At 34.8% G+C, this 17,914-nt stretch overlaps 1 protein-coding gene and 1 long non-coding RNA gene across 5 annotated transcripts in view; one reads left to right on the forward strand and one right to left on the reverse strand.

Moving 5' to 3' along the window:
- The window catches only part of LOC118188754 (uncharacterized), a 131,395-nt gene that overhangs the window by 95,464 nt on the left and 18,017 nt on the right, over nt 1-17,914 (forward strand). For all 4 annotated transcript variants that reach the window (XM_085827713.1, XM_035359255.2, XM_085827717.1 and 1 more), the window contains one exon: nt 13,170-13,251. In XM_085827713.1, coding sequence (XP_085683839.1) covers nt 13,198-13,251 — 54 coding nt within the window. In that variant the 5' untranslated portion in view covers nt 13,170-13,197. The remainder of the gene's footprint in view (nt 1-13,169; nt 13,252-17,914) is intronic.
- The window catches only part of LOC146999545 (uncharacterized), a 127,483-nt gene that overhangs the window by 65,342 nt on the left and 44,227 nt on the right, over nt 1-17,914 (reverse strand). Inside the window, exon 2 of the long non-coding RNA XR_015044443.1 lies at nt 6,893-7,144. This is a non-coding gene — a long non-coding RNA (uncharacterized LOC146999545). The remainder of the gene's footprint in view (nt 1-6,892; nt 7,145-17,914) is intronic.

Genomic DNA, 17,914 nt, shown 5'->3' on the forward strand with positions numbered 1-17,914 from the left:
TTAAATTGTTGCCACCAAATATTATCGTCTTTCATTTATTTTATAAAAATTAAATGATTCTTAAATGATGAAGAATCTGCATGTATATATGCATGTTCCTTGCACTGTGAAAAAACCTAGATTAATCAAATTTTGAATAACGTAGTCTTCCATTCGAAGCCTGAAGCACCTGGAAACCTGAATTTCGAATTTTTAGTCCGAAGGGACAATTTGCCCTGAAGGACTATTAATTTCCTTTTGGCATTTTGCGTTGAAAACTATAAACGGAATCACTTTCAAATTGTCGCCACCAAATATTGTCGTGCTGTATTATATTTAAAGAAATTAAATAATGAAGAATCTGCATGAATGTATGTTTGTTTCTAGCATTGGGATAAAACAACGGTACCTAGAGCCATCAAAATTTGAATAACGTAATCTTCCTTAACATATGGGCATGTGGAAGCCCAAATTTGAAATTTGGAATATGTTTTATTATCTGTTTCATATTTTGTAAAACTTTGGCGAATTTTTGAGTAACAAACTCAACGATTTGAAAGCGAGGTATGGCAACAATCTACGGGGGGAAAAAGACCTTTTTATCTCCAGCGCGCGGAACTGTGTATCGGAAATTCTAAAAATATGTTCATTTTAAAACTATTTTGCGACATTGCTATTGAACTGAAATTTATGGTTTAAGTGCGAAGAACGTGTTATTTAATAAATAAAGGTAACACACAAAAGGTTAAAAAAAACGCCCCTTTGGACATAATTTAAAATCTGAAACCTCTCAGTTGTTTTTAAATATTTTATCTTTTTTACGACAAAGTCCGAGCTTCTTATCAAGCCTCGTGTATGAAATGGAGGCGATATGCAACCAAACGGAATAATATGCACACTAATTTTTTCATTCACAGATTGCTTTCAAATTTTAGTGAGATCCGTATTCATCGTATAATTTCTTAGAGTTCCTCTGTCTGTTCACATACGTAAGAAAAGTGAGTATTTGAGCATCTCCAAGAATGTTGTACCTGGAACCCTAAACACTTTTGTGGCCCTGCTCGAGGTTATACCATGACTTTCACGCTAACCAGACCCCCCTACCTCCGCCTTTTCTTTGTTACCAAAGGTGCCTACTAGTCTAGAAATACACTTTTTGACCTGATCACTTTTCAAATTGTTGTCACCAAATGTTACCGCCATGTACGTATTATTTTTAAAGAAATTGAAAAATGAAGAATCTATATGCATCTATGGGTATTCCTCCCAGTATCTGAAAACGATGGCATTAAATTCTGAATGCGAATAGTCCTCCCCCCGAACGGCCCACCAGCGGCTGAGCGGTAACGTCGCTGAACACTGGTAGTTCGGTCCGAGGTTCGAATCCTGCGAACGGGCTGGCTGCATGGGTGTTTTCGTGGTTTTCCCCATGTGTAACGTGTATACGAGCCAGTTTCCCTTAAAAAGACCTCCACGAAGGCATTTTTTTCCTTAAGGCAGATAGCCCTCGAGTGCTTTGCCGTAAAAACCAAGCCGAACCTCCACCCGAACGTGCACGTGGAAAACCGAATTTTGAAATTTTTTTTTTTTTTTTGGTTTATTTCATATTTTATGCAAATTTAACGAATTTCTGTTTATCAATCCCAGCAGTTTCCAAGCGAGATCTGGCAACACTTTGAAATAAAACACTTTTATTTCCAGGTCGCCAGACAGTTGCCATCCTCAAAACATAAGATATTCTTGCGTGCGTACGGGTTCGTTATAAATTGAATGCCTAAGTGCGATAAAAGATTAATACAATTTATTCTTATCAAAAGAAATATAACAGAAGGCTGGAATTTGCCTCAGCGGTATTCGTACAAGTGTTCACAATATCCCGCAGTATAATCAGTAGTAATACTTCAAACCACTAAAACCGTTAAAGTAGAACGGCAATGCAAAGAGAAAGCTAATCCGATCTCTCGCTGAACTCGCAGGAATATAAACAGCAGCTAACTAAACAACTGAGCTAAGATGTTCTCTCTCTATCTTTTTATATATTTCAATCGGTCGCGAGAGATTTCTAGTAATTTCTTTGCTTCTCAGGATTTCTGGAAACCAACTAGAGCATGGAATTACGGTTACAGCTAACTTAGTAGTCAATTATATTTATTCAATTTCAATACAAGTAAAAGAGATATCAATTTAGTCAATGTTTAAATGCACATGCTCATGTATTTTTACTTTTCCGGCGTAGCTTTCTCTCAAAATTTGTTACGCGCTGGGGAAATAAAACAATTTTAATTATAATTCTACTAAAATTAGCTATCTAAATACGAAATTCGTATGTTTCAGTTTTAATCAGCGAATTCGGCTATTGGAAAGAAATGTGTTGCCGCTGTCAGAAATAAAATACTTTTATCATCCACGCGTCAGGTTGCTGCCATTCAGTAAAGCCTAAGATATTTAACTTTTAAGTTTAATCACGAAGGTTATTGAGTAACAATCTAAACTATCGTCTAATCTAAACGATTTAGAAATAATAAACGCCGTTCTTAAGTATATTTTTTCTACATTTTAATATCATTGATTTGACTAAAAATGCATTAAAATCTTAAGATGGCTAATTAGAAATTTTATTAATCTAGTTAGTGTAATTTTATGCTATTACACTAGCTAGATTCATTGAAATCATCATAGCTATTTTCTTTTCAATGATAAGTATTTTAGACGGTTGGGGTCGCGAACGACTAGTTTTTAATGAAATAATGTACCGAATATTAAAAAAATGTATGACACCTCTTAACATTCTACCGGGAATCCTAGAGATAGACTTTGTGATTTTGCTGTTGAATTTATGTGGCGTAAGTACAAAAAAAGTAATACTTAATAATAAAGTTAAAAAAAGAAAGAATGTGTTAGCAGGATAATAGCAGATTGGTAACTTCCAGTGCTCAATGAGAGCGTAAAAGACCTTTACTCGAACCTCTGGTGTGACGTTAAAATCTGAATTTCTTCAGATTTTTTCTTTATCTTTTCTTCCTTTCTTTCTTTCTCTCTCTTTTTTTTTTTTTTTTTTTTTTCTTTTTGAAAAGAAATCTTCGTATATAAGTCCGTACAAGCTTGTGAAGATGCATGTAATAAGAGAGGAAATTACAAAACTATCTGGAGAAATGATGAAGAGCACTATGCAGAACTTCTTCAAATATTTGCAGAATATCATATTCTAAGGAGTTACCACTCTCCCCCACCCTCCGTATACTTTTATACTGTGAATGGTTAGCAGCTACTAACTGAAAGATCCATGGTTCGAATCTCCAGGAATAGCTGAATTTTCACTTTTAATGGTTCAAAATATATAATGGTCTCTGCAATTATGCCCAGACTTTAATGTGATGGATGGTAATTCGTCACCACCTGGATTTGATCGAAGAGGCTTTTTGACAGTTTCTTTTATAGTGGAGAAGAATTAAGAAATTATCGTATTTCTTTGGTATGTGCTGGTCGTGCTTAGCATGGCCAGCTAGTAAATGGAAGATGTATGATAATGATTATCTTTCTGTTTCCATTTCAGATTAGAGAGTTTTTTAATCTTATCCCGTATTGTGTAAAATATTTAGAGGAGATATTTATGTGGTTGGTGTTTACGTCACTTTATCACATACGTTTGATTACCGTTTTGTTTAAATGTCGTATGTGATTTCTTGCTCGTTAAACTTTGAGTATTTTTTGCCACCAGTAAATTTTCCAAAAATCCTTTCCTTTGCTTATAATCGATTGCACCTCAAAGCACAGGAAATATGAGATCCATTGAATTGCAATAGATTATTCTTTTTAGTTGGTTCTCACAACAGGATATAAAAAATATTGCATTTAAGAAAATGTGAGGTCGTGTCGTTTGACCTGAATGTGAATTGTAATCAGGAAACAGCAGATCATCCTCAAGCCCAGATCATCGCCTCACGTGCCCCGCCAAAACCATCATCCTATCATCGTCTTTTTTACGCCTGCGAGCGGTATCCTTCGCTCCTAGAAATTGTCTCATCAGGAAAAGGCAACCGGACCAAGTTAATAAACGTCTGGTTACCATTGGCAACGGTCTTTTCCCAAACGCTATGCGCAGACAATCGGCGCAGAGAGGTCAACAAATCAACGTTTCGGACTAGCAACCTTACGTCACAAGGCCGAATGGATGTTGTCAGTCGCGTCTTCGTTTGAGGATAGTTTCTGCGAATGGATATTAGACATTCGTTCGTTATCAATAAATAACAAATAAAAAACTTTTTAAGGAAAAATTTCTGCGATATCTCTTAAGTAGAATTTATTAAAATGATAATAAATGCAGAATGAAGAAAAAAATGAAAGTTATTAATGTTGTGTCAAAGTTTGTGCAGTATCATTAGATTTATAGTTTGAGACTAACTTCGTTTCAGGTTGCAAGTTGTTGGTGTTTAGTATTTGATTATTATCTTTTATGAATGTTCACGATATCGTTTTCTTTTCCTCCTCCCCTCCTTTCTGTAAGTGTTTCGTAGTCATTTCTCTTTGCTAGGCCGCAAGCCTAAAACCGTCTTTATATTCGCAAAGGCGGATTTGGACAATCATAAGCACGTATGATGCTCCCATCGACGTGAAGGATCTACATATAAGTAACCCTATCAAGACCAAAAGAAAACGTGAAATCTGTAAAAGTTTGTTACTGTTTGGAATCTGTTTAGCAATAACAGTCAAAAAGTGGCATTTCGCAATCAAATTGCATCTTTTCCGGTGTGGAAACTTTGCCTTGTTATTGCGCCACCGAAAATCTTCGTGTGGTGGAGCTTTCGAAATCAAACATTACATAATTAAAAACCTTTATTTCAGGAATTTTTCCGTGTGTTTATTTTTTCACTGCGACTATGCGCAACGGATTTAACGCTTTCTTCAAATCTCCCGCCGATAATCCGATGTTTAGCAACTGTGCGTTTCGGCCTTGAAATAAATGCTGAAACCACCAGGCCTTCACGTATTTATAGCTAACAGTCGACGATATTTGCCGAGGCGCCAAGACAGCTTCCAACCTATGACGTCACGACGCGGGACGCAGACGGTTCTGCGTCAGCACGTGCCACTGAGTAGCTTTGCGAATCAGACGAGAATCGGTGAGCGAACGGGATAAAAACCAAGAAGTTATTTACAGATCTTACGATGGTTGTCCTTCATTATTTAATGCCCAGCATTGCGTAAGGGATGCGAGAAATGTCAGGCATTTTATTTCTTCTCTAATGATACGTGCTCCTTCCTCGGAGGGAGAATGATGATAATTTGATGTGTGTCGGACGAAAAACTATTTCAGAAAAGAGTTTCTCTGAAGATTATGCATCTCAAGGCAATAAAAACTACGAGGCAAGGGCGCGTATTATTTGTTTACTCGTTTTTGCTTAGAAATAATATTATTTTCTTTCAGTTGAGCCAAAAAATTTGCATTAAAATAATAATTTATGAATGCCTTTTGGTGAAACCTGACGCGATATAATCATCAGCTGCGTCTGTTACTTTGGGATAAGCACCTGAAGGCCATTTCTTTCTCTAAAACCATTGCATCGACTATGACAGTCGATTCCACTAAGGTCAACTCCTCCAATTAGCCAAAATCCCATAATTCCTTTTGTACTGTGATGACGATCCATGTTACGAACAGGAATAAGGGCCTTGAAGTGCCTACCCTCTCCTCAATTTTCTGTTGGCGAAGGGACTTATTGAAGAGCTTTTGAAGATAAATTGCAAACGTTTTATTCTATATAATGTAGAAACTGAAAATGCAGAAACTTCTGCTCTGCTGTTTGATACGTTTTGAAGCTTGAAACATCCTTAGTGGAATTACCGAATTTTGGAGAGTTACGTTACGTTATGCTACTGTTTTTCTATCATCCACACGTCTTGGAAAGTGTTCCTGAAACTTCGCCTTGGCTCATGCGTGGCCTCAAACTTTCAAACATAAATCATGGGTGGCTAGTGGCTTTGCAGATCAGTTTCTTTTGCTTTAATTTCACTTTTAAAATTGATCTAAGTTTACTATGCGTCCTGAATGTGTTATATTAAAATACGTTTTTCAAGGTCGGAAAGACCCCTTCTCTTACGATCGTAACGTGTGTTACCATCATCCCATACAAGGGATTAAAGGATTTTAGCAAATTAGTGGACTCGACCGTCTTCCGCGCAAGCATAGTTACAAGGCAAGTCAAAAGGAGCAAGCGCGAATTCTAAAGTAGTAGTCTGTAGGGATCTATGCTAGTCCTGTAGGGGTTGACTAGCAGAGATGATTAATTACATACAGTTATAAGGTAATTCTCCCGCTTACCTAACGTGCCTTCGTGGTGTAGTGGTTCTGCAGGCTGGGCCGGTATTCCAGAGGTCTGTGGTTCGATTCCCAGCGAAGTGATTACTAATTTTTCATCTTGCCTGCTCCTAAATATCCTAATGTCTCAAAACAGTGAAGAATAGTTTCCTTCGGTTTAATTATATTTTAATAATTTATTTAACTGCACCGTCCGACATCAGTGATCAATGGGTTAATCGCTGATGACTGTCTACCCGTAGGCCATTCGTAACAAGTGGCCTTGAGTCTGTTTGAGTGACATTGGTGCCTTGACAAGGGTAGCAGTGTCATTTGGTGTTATTTAGTTTTAATAATCGCTTCAAATTTATTATATTAATTATCCCACTTTAGTGGCCTAGGAATTGACTGCTTGTGATTTTCCATCCGTACGTGCAAGTGGTGGTTCTGTAAGCGCATTGTTCATGAACTGATCAATAGACTTGACGGTACCGCTGTTCTTTGGTTTATTTTAAAAATGTAATATTTAAATTTAGTGCACTACATTGGTGACCAGCAGCATTGATAGTTTCTTGAGTTTAATTTTATTTTAAAACTTCATTTCGATGCTTCTCAAACCTTTTCGATTCAAAAACCCTGTCGAGGAGACGGAAAAGAGGGATATGAGACCCTCAGATGCGACACCCAGGAAGGAGGGAGGTTGTTCTCCATCAGAAGTGGCACGGACCATAATCCAAATGACGGAGCTCAACAACCAGTATGCTTGAACCCCAAGCCAAGATGACTTCGGTGGAAAAGTTTCAGTACTCATCTCTGCACACAGTTTCGATTTGCATCTGCGGCCAAATCTGACCCAAAAACATATAGTTTCTGTTGAGGAGAGTAGAAAAAAATAATGTAATAATGGAGCAACAATAAATGAACTTACATTTTTTATAAATAATTATTCTAAATTAATTCATTTTTTCGGGTATATAGATACGTATGCAATTACAGCATAAGATAAACGGTATTTCAAAGCTTTATGCCATAAATTGTATCCCGATCCACTGATGAAACGCAACATATTTTGGTAAAGACTGAGCTATTTAACTGATATAATTTTAAGTGCATTTTGTACATAAAACGTTTAGCTGATGACGCTTACGAATATTTAAAATATTATTTTTGTTAATGAAAAATCATTCTAATGAATTGTATTACGTAGCTATAATAGAATCTTTTGCTGTTATTTCAAAGATTTAAGTTGAAAGTCATGTACCATCAAAATTTCATAACATACAAATAAACAAATAAAAAAAGTACATTCGAAAGCATTTTACCGTAACTGTCATCTCTATATGTATTTTCTTTAAATTCCGCTGTTTCCAGTTGTGGATTGCTTCAGCCCTTTGCAAGATTCCAAGTTATATCATAGCTTAAAACGGTTATAGTCTGGAAACAGGATATTGTGTTGTTTCAGCTTTCATTCAAGTCTGTTGCCATTCGGCAAAATATAAGATCAGAGATGACAGTTACGGTAAAATGCTTTCGAATGTACTTTTTTTATTTGTTTATTTGTATGTTATGAGATTTATCTTTCCAATTTAATTTCTATGCTATTGATTCATAAATTAAGCTATTTAAAAGCAACCGATGTAGTTTTTAATAATGCTTTTTTGAACTTTTCAATCTGATTGAGTTAAATAAAAATGTACTTAATTCATGATATATCTAATTAAAAGGATTAAATATTTTATAGAATATTGTTATTATTATTATTTTCTTTTATTTTTCAAATCTACAGCTGTAAAACATTCTCGCGTCAGTTCTGAATGTATATTCGTCTAGTATCCTATCAAATCTTTCGCTGTTCTGTCTGGGCCATCTCTAGCGATAATTTCTACTGATAAACCATATTAAACTGTAAAACAGTCTTTTTAGGATCTGAACATCTCAATTTTTCTTCTTTTTTTATTAGTTTATATTCAAACACAATGAGTAATATTTGTAAAATTATCTACTTGAATTCTTCAATAAAGTTTTCTTAAAACTTATGTTATTTTAATACCTTTATTGATTTTAGAGCAGCTTTAGGTAGTGGGATACTTTTAAGGTGGGGTGAAAATAAAATAGTGGTTTTATGTATACATAATCAGAAAATTGTAACCTAACATAAAAATTTAAAACGTTTAAGCAGGCAACAATTTTTTGAGATAAATGATACTGTTTTACTTCTTTTCCTTCTTCTTTTCTAGCTCTTTTTGAAATTTATAATTAATAAATATGTATATAATTGAGTCTGATGTATCCTCCTCCTGATAACGTTACATCAGACTTAATTGAATTCCTCTTCTTTATTTACTTTTTCTGGTTTTGGTATATGTTTTCAGGTTATAATTTTTAAGTTTTAATTACGCATTTCTTTAATTAATTGTCTTTGTATATTTTCAGGATATTTTGAAATGTATTGGTTTTAAATTTTACTTTTTTGGGTCTTTGTGTGAAATAGGTTCTAAATTTCTTACTTTTTGTCTATATGTAATACATATAAATGATATATTATAAATAAATGCATATATATTCATTACAAATATATATATATATATATATATATATATATATATGGCACGATATGGCTGATTTGGGAACTTGGTGGTGGCGTAATAGATGCCTAGACTTTGCAAGACAGACATGGCCGGATTCAAGATAATTTTGTTATTGAGGAAAGCAATTCTGGATTCGCAATATTTGGTTCACATAAGGACGAGCCTACATCTTAGGGTTAATCTTCGGATTATGGTAACTTGGCTATTTTTTGGCGACCAACCCTGCTACAGCAACCTGCTAGTTTTGTTTTGGACGCCATTTTGTTTTCATGAAGTAAAGGCATTTTTTTTTTTTTTACTCAACATTTTTTTCCAACAATCTACTAGCCGAATTACGCCAGAACTTTTATGGAACAAAAATTCTAATCATGAAGAAGATTAGGTGCGAAATTGGGAGAAAGTGCAGAATCACCCACTGCTTGCCCCGTTTTTAAGAACTGCACATACATGGTTGCCATTAAGCGTACATTAGGATTGCATGACACAGTTTAGACTTATAGCGCTGTTTTTAAGATAGCGAGAGGAAGTCGCCAAATTAAATAAAAATAAAAGAGGTTATGGCCAATTAAAATTAGAAGTTTGCATTCATATTTTTTATCTTACACATTAAGAAAAATAAAATATGTAAAAGATAAATTATAATTTAAATTAGCAACGTAAATTAATTTCCTCTCTGTATTCTAAAAATAGTAATCTCTATTTGCACTGCTTCATTTCGAGATTAATCCATGTCATATGACTCTTACATAATTCTGATGATGTAAATGGAACTAGAACTCAAACAGCCAATAACAATTTTACAGCAGTACTAATTAGACAATCAAATTCATTGAGAACCAAAACTAACTCAGTCTGAATTCAGATTGAACACTTGAACGTAACACACTTGCTCGCTACTCTTCGGGCTAGATGGACTGCTGTCTGCTGCATGCTGCAAAGTTATCAAAAAAGTAAACCTCTTAAAAAATAGACACAAATAATGTGCTAGTTTGTTTGTGGCCACAAGATGTTTTTTTTTTTTTTTTTTTTTTTTTTCCTTTGAGAACATACAGACTCCCCGTGCACCACATATGTACAACACGGGGCTTACAGAAGTAAGTTAACTAGAACATTAAAGGTTACATGTATAAATAAACATTAAAAATTACATGCATAAATAAAGCGAACAAAAGCAGAGAACAGCAGTCTGGACTTCACGAAAACAGATAAGTTCACTGGCCAAGTCACTCCGAACATTTTCAAATCGTTCTGTAAGCATAATCTAGGGCCATCAAATGTAGGGCACGAGAAAATCAAATGTTCCACATCCTGAGGAACTCTTTTTGAACATTCACATAAATTGTTTGATCGTAGATTAAAATGAAACAGATAACTTGGAAATTTACCGTGACCAGATAAAAACTGAGACACTTTAAAATTTAACGAGAGGAAAGACTCGGAATTCAGTCTATGGTAAATAGAAGGAAGGAACTTTTTGGTGACTTCCGCATTACAAGATGAAATGTATTCCTCATTCCACATAGCTAAAAGCTTTTTATAATGAAAGGACTTCCAATAACTCTTTGGAATGCTAATGTTGATATCAATGGGTAAATTTAAGGCATCTTTAGCTAAGAAATCAGCTCCTTATTTCCGTAGAAACCATGATGAGCACGCACATAAGCAAAGCAGATATCAATACCTCTAATTCTAAGTGAACTAACAGTTACTAGGGTTTCGATAACTAATTTATCGCAGCTGGTAATACTGTTCAAAAGTTGAAGAGAAGAAAGAGAATCAGAACAAATAAGGTACTTTGAGGATGCTGTCCCATGATCCTGGATCCACTTGACGGCAAGATAAATGCACAGAAGTTCTGCTTGAAAAACTGTACATTCATTCCGTATACGGTGTCTAAGAAAACAAATCTCGGAATTGCCTTCAAAAAGAACAAATGCAAGGCCAACCTTGTTGTTCATCTTGCTGCCATCTGTAAAGAAAACCATATGAAAATTTATTTCAGCAGTCTCTTTATAATCACAGAAATTTATGGGTTCTAAAGAAGCGGGATGAGGAAGATCAGTGAAGGGGACAATTCCATTAATACAGTCTTCCGAAGCATGAGTTGCCAATGACTCAAAAATATTATTCTTATATGCAATTTCAAAATCAATAGGCGGAACTCCTGCAAGAACAAAAGTAGCCTCATAGCTTAAGGTTCTATAACCACTAATAATACGAAGAAGAATTCTCCGTTGAATCTTTCTTAAATTTCTTTTGTTAACCTTCTTGGCAAGAACATGTCCCCAAGCACGACAGCCGTACGAAATGAAAGGTACAATACACTGCTTATACATGAGTTTCTTAACATCGTAGCTTACTCCAAAAGTATTTTTGGCAATTCGGTGAAAGCCATTAATAATTTTTTCACATTTAGCAGAAAGGAATTCAATGTGCTTTTTCCATGTTAATTTTTGGTCAAGAATGACACCAAGATATTTAACATTTTCTACAAATTCCAACGGAGAATTATCGAGCATCAAAGAAGCAATATTTTGTTCATCAAACGTACTGGGAACAAGCATAACTTTACTTTTTGAAGGATTGAAAGTGAGTTTATGAGAAATCGCCCAACTGGAGACAAAATCTAGAACTTCTTGTGCTCTCAAAAGAATGTTATTCAAAATCCTTCCTTGGAAAATTAATAGTAAGTCGTCTGCAAACGCAATTTTTAAACAACCGTCGAGATGACTTAAAAGATCATTTATGATTATGTTCCAAAGAGTAGGTCCGGATACAGAGCCTTGAGGACAGCCTTTTTCTAGAGAATAAACCTTAGCTTCGTTCCCAAGCTGAAGCTCAGCAGTCCTCTCGTTCAAGAAGCTTTTGAGAAGGTTATAGATATTATGTGGTATACCAGCATCTTTTAAAATTTTTAAGATAGATGGCCACCAAGCATTATCAAAAGCTCCTTTGAAATCCAGGAAAATAAGAAGTGTAGTATACTTCATTTTCTTTGCACACTGCAAGATATTACAAAGGCGAATAATGGCGTCTTCAGCGGACTTCCGAGGAGTAAATCCGAACTGAGAATCATTATAAAAGCATTTTTGTCTCAAATACCAATTTATTCTGTTAATGAAGAGAGTTTCAAGACATTTTCCCAAAGTAGGCATAAGACTAATGCATCTAATATTATCAAGATAAGGGGTTCTTGTATCTAACGTTTTAGGAATCAAAACAACCCGAGCTCTCTTCCATTGTGCTGGAAAAACTGCTAATTGTAAACAAAGGTTGAAAAGTTTGTGTAGAAATGTGCTATCAAAATTTCTTGCTGTTTCTACGCCATCAAAATTTCTGCTGTTTATTACTTCTGAATTTGTTTCTATTGCATGTCTGTCTTCGAGTGTCATCTTTCTAACCGTGCAATAGAGACTCTTCAAGTTATAATGCAGAGAACCATTGTCAATCCGTTGCAACTTTCTTTCACCAAGTCATCTTATTAAATATATACTCGTATATGTATAATATTATTTATATTGCTTTAATATAATTTTCAAGCAATGAATAGAGCAGCAGAAAAATATTATCATTGTACTATAGCATCATATACAATTTCAAGGCCCATCAGTGTATTGTATAAGCTTTGGAACACTGGTCCGTACTTCGTATGTATACTTGTGCTGAAAGTCGTCATTGACACAAGAAGCCAGTAATGCGCATATTTTGCTTGCAGAATTTCATCGTGTTACAGCTCGTTCTTAATTGAAGCAAGTTTTGTAACTTTTTATACATCTCTACTTTTAAAAAAAGATATTTATGATTATGATAAATTAGATAATTCAAACTACGGATACGGAAATAAGATGCGAGGGCGTGACGATATCTCTTAGAATTTCATTCAAAAGCAACATGGAACAATAATATTTGCATGCAGTTCTAAAAAGAGAGATTCTGTCAAGAAGCATTTAGTCATATGATCGTTTTGAAGTTGAATCGCTATATTAGTTAATCTATTCTTAAAATCCATTATCTTTACAGTGGAGATTAAAATGAAACGTAAACCAAAATATATCACAGGAAAAGGAAACATTACGAGCACAATAACCTTTCCTTTTGAAGATAACAATTTAATTTATCCTACGGGAACTGACGCTTCTTACTTAGCCTTCTTAAGAACATATATACATTGGGCTATTAGCATTACTGATTAGGTTAGTGTTAGCTGTTTTTGATTTTAATTAAAATTGGGCTTATGTTGATGCAATAAATACTAATCCGCTATAATTGTTCCAATAAAATTAATGTCTCTCTCATTATCTTTCCAGAATGCGACGGCAGACCAAGAGATAAAAGATGGGCTGTGTGTTCTCTAGACCAGAATACGAGAACAATCCAAGGATATTTCACGTAATATGTTTTAAATTTTTGAATTTATTCATGAAATGTCATAAATAAATGCGCAATAGAGGTAAATTCGGAGATATAAACGGAATATTCGCTTAGTATATTACTCATCAAACAGAGATTTTTGAAAATTAATGGATAGATTATCGCGAATTAATGGAATTTAATTAAGAAAAAATTTTAACTGTCATAATAACGAAGTTTTTAATTGTCATAAAATTCTCATTTTTATTCTGATTGGGAAGGAGTTTTGAAATAATTGTCGGAAGGTTAATAAAACTGTGAATTTTTATTTTATGTGGAATTTAATTAGGAAGGAATTTTAAAATATTTCTGCACTAATGTAATAACTGAGTAGAAATATTTTGGTTTCTTTTTTCTTTTTTTTTGGGGGGAAGGGGGTTCTATTTTGGTCTGAGCAGAAATATTTTGGTTTCTATTTTGTTTTGGTCTGCTCAGTTATTACATTAGTGCAGAAATAAGTCTTAAAATTTCGAATTTTTGTGTCTTTTTTTTTTTTTTAATTTGGCATAACTGCTTTTTTGTATAATTAGCAAAATAATATTTTAAGATAGCAAATTTTGAGGGAAAAAATCTTTTTATTTACTCAATTGCAGAAGAAAAATTCTGTACATCAAGAAATTAACCAATGATATCTCTTTCTGTTTCTTAGTTCTAAAATTTTCTAAATTTAATCACGCAATTCACTTTTGGCAGTCAAATTTACGATAATTTATATTCATTTACAGATATTCATATACAAGCATAATTTCTATTTCTGTTAAAGTAGTAAACTTACAGCTACCAATCGACGGGTAGACTTTTCTTTTTCCATCTCATTCCTCCAAAAATTAAACATTAAGAACTCGCATGTTAATTTCTTTCCTACGTTCCCTGTCTCATCACGATGCCACTCCGACCAAAGGTTTAACTCTTTGAAGGCGAAAATGCCCGAGACAGCCTTTCATTCAAACGACCACAACCGACGAAACAGCCGAGATTGCGATGTTGTTTCTTCCCTTCTCCTAAGGTATAGAATAGCAGATGCAGTTCACCCACGTTGCAACAGTTTATTGCAGATAGCTTGCCCTAAAAGACTAATGGAAGCTTCTTTGTTAGGAAGTAAAGAGGATGACATTTGAAATCTTCAGACCTCATTGTGCGTTAATGGACGGGGAGGGGAGGAAACAGACAAAACGGGTAATGGACTGTAACGAGCGTTTCGATATTTGAATCATGCAGGTCAGTGAAAGCTTCCGTTATCTAAGGGTTAAACAAATGTATGGCATAGTTTTAAACTAGGATGTGATGTTAATCATAAGTTCATTGGAAATTGTTTCGGAATACTGCAGTTTTACTGTGGAAGCCACTTTCAAAGTAATGCCTAAAGCTACCAAGGTTTCGTGGAGTTTGATAAGTGTTGAGAAGACGAGTAGATGCCATTGCGACCAAAGGATGTTCTACATCTGCGTAGGATTTGTTACTGCAATCACGTGTCAGTTTTAGCATATCGGCAAGAAAATGCCGAGAAAATTGACATTAACAAATTGGCGATCATTCAAAGTTTTGTTTCTTTTCATTTTTATTTTACATTGTGGCTTTGAGTCTTTATCTTTCACAGCGGTAGTTTACCTCACTGACTTCCCCAATTTAACGCATTTAAGGAAAGATTTGATTTTCCATCTTTTCTTACTAAGTAAATTTACTCCCTCTATCCTATCCATTCTTGATGAAGAACAGCTTTTGATACTTTCGAAAGTTTGAAACTTATCATTCTAACCGGCCCATTTCGCGCACATTTCAGTATTTCGCTTTTGATCCACTGTCCTTCTATCTTGGTCTTGAATGCATTTCTCGTTGCCATGGCACCGTTCTGCTGATTGTTAAAAACACATTAATCTCAGGAATGAAGGCGGATAACTGTTAATTAGTTCAGATTATAATAATTTGTTTTGCTGGCATTTATTGCTGATAATTGTCATTTTTAATTAACTCAAAATAATAATTTCTGAACAACAATCAAATACAAATAATTGTCCTGCTTAAGTTCTGCGATTTCCCTTCTGTGCAATCAAGTCAAGAGTCCCATTTTCCATGGACAAATTTTTCCATTTGTGATTATTCTTGGCACTGAATATGGAAAAAGCAGTTTACAATTTTCCGGATACATAATAATTTTCTTGGCCGACGGGACTTTCTTGGCCGACGGGTATTTCCTATCGTATATTTTCTCGATGTCATACAAATGCAATTTCTGTCTTTTTTTCTTTCATAGAATTTGCTTCGCATGGAAAGGAAATTGATAAAATTGCTTCTGATATATGTTTTGCGCTTGCTTTAGAAAGAATATTACTCCCTTAGATGGATATGTGCTTTTACGGTATTGGATATGATATTTTCTATTTTCTAAAGGCTTATTTTCCACAAAACATAATATGCAGGTATAAGTAAATAGAGGTATTTAAAATAATTTAGGTATTTGTAATCGTAGAAAGAGAGATATATTTATATGCCTTAGTCTGTGACCTGAAACCAATGGAATTTTTTATGCTTTAAGTTAAAAATTGGAAATTTTTGAGTTAGGATAACTTAAAAGGATCATTTTAAAAATTATGCATATTAAATATTTATCAATAATACTTGAAGGGTTTAGGGGATGTATTTCCATATTTCCTCTGTGTAATCCCTCTTACTTTTGAATAACCGCGTTACAGAGTTTTGGGGAAATTTTCCGTTTCATTTAAAACTGTTAGGTTGTAAATCTGTTTGTTATGGGGCGACACTTATAAATAGTGTCTTTTCATAACTGTACCTGCAATTTTATGCAAGTCGGCCCTTGCAGAAAAAGGCAGAAAACTTTATAAAAGTATTTTGGCATAACGTTGTTCGCACTCTTATAAGATCAGTTTTTAACTTGTAAAAAGCAGCATTTATAAACGTGTGGACACTTTTATGCAGCACATTTATGGAGTAAATCGACCTATTTTTTTATAAACGGTTAATCACAGACCATCGGTTTAAATTTAAGAAACAAAGCATAAGAAGTAGGCTTTCATATTATAAAGGTTCGGATTATCTGATACCTGTTAATAAAAGTGTATAATTCTTTTAAGTTTTTACTTGTGCCTTGTTACGGAGAAGGTTATGAGCCGCTAGTTCAGTGGTTCTCAACCTTTTGAATAACGCGTACATCTAAACAAAAATTGAAAACCTTTAGTACCACCACTACAAAGTTCTACTACCACCACTCTTGAACAAAGCTCAAATCGCATAAACTTACGAGTTTTACAGAAAACCTCCACCAGGATGTTGGAGTTTTAATTTTTGAATTTAATTGTTAAACATACTTTGCTTACCACCTCTCTTGTGTACTATCAGTGGTACGCATTCCACCGGTTGAGAACCGCAGGGCTATATGCAGTTAGTAAGCCGCTGCTTATGTTGGTCCTCAAGGATGTATCAATTGAGTGCACGAATTATTTTTCCTCCTTTTGTACCATTTCCACGAATTATTTTTTCATTTCTACCCCGCAATCTCACATACAACATCTGTAAAAGGACTTTACGCGTACATGTTCTATTACTATCACTAATCACATCTTCTTTTGCTTCCGAAGTATTTTCCTTTGCTCTTTATATTCCTTCAGTTTTTCTCCATTGCACATCACTCTGCAATATCTGCCGCGGCATTTTTTTGCGAATAAAGTGGTTCAACAATGGTTTGAAGTAAATATTGAAATTTATCTTCAGGTGGAATTTCTAGTTCATCGTGAATTTTGCTAAACCGATTCCAGAAGCCGAATCATTCCTTAACATCACCACTGAATTTCTTAAATTCGCTATCTTACCTTATCTAAATAAATAAATATAATTATCTTACGCTTATCTAAACAAAGCTATCTTACCGCAGCTGCACATTTCGTAACAATATCATTCAAAGTTAAGTCATCGGTTTTAGGAATTAATTAGACTATTTGAGATTATTGAGTCACAGTAAAGTACACTGATGTCCATAAATTAAGGATAATTCGGAGTCACGCGAAAATCGAACTCTAAAATAAATATATCACCTGTAAAATCACTACACACATCTTCAAGAATCATATGCAAATTTCAGGAAGTAACCAGATGACACCGATGGTACGTCACAATGACGAGAGTGTAAGAGAGTGATATATAAGGAATACAGAAAAAGAAGTAAAATTGTTCGCAGGCGCTTTATAAGCATTTGAGTGCAATAACCGAATAGTTATGACACAAAGGACGCATTTGGATGATTTTTTACGTGGTAGAATTATCGGCCGTCTGGAATGTGGGCGTACCCAACTGGAAGTATCAGACGAACTTGGAATTGCCCAGAGTGTCATTTACAGGCTTTGGCAACGATTCCAAGATGATGGTAATGTGAGTAGACGTTACAGCACAGGTCGCCCCAGAGTTACAACGCCGAATGAGGACCGGTATTTGGCAGTTACTGCCAAAAGAAACAGGCGGAGCACAGCCTCAGACCGGTCTCGTTAGCTCTCTTCAGCCACTGGTACGACAATTTCAAGGCAGACCGTGTACAGACGCTTAGGGCAGATTGGTCTATATGCTCGTAGACCTGTCAGATGCGTTCCACTTACTGCAACTCACTGTCGCCTGCGGTTAGCCTGGAGTAGAGAGC

This window comes from Stegodyphus dumicola, chromosome 1 (genome assembly GCF_044657685.1).
Source record: "Stegodyphus dumicola isolate Sdum_Otavi_A_Nest chromosome 1, ASM4465768v1".
NCBI lineage: Eukaryota > Metazoa > Arthropoda > Arachnida > Araneae > Eresidae > Stegodyphus > Stegodyphus dumicola.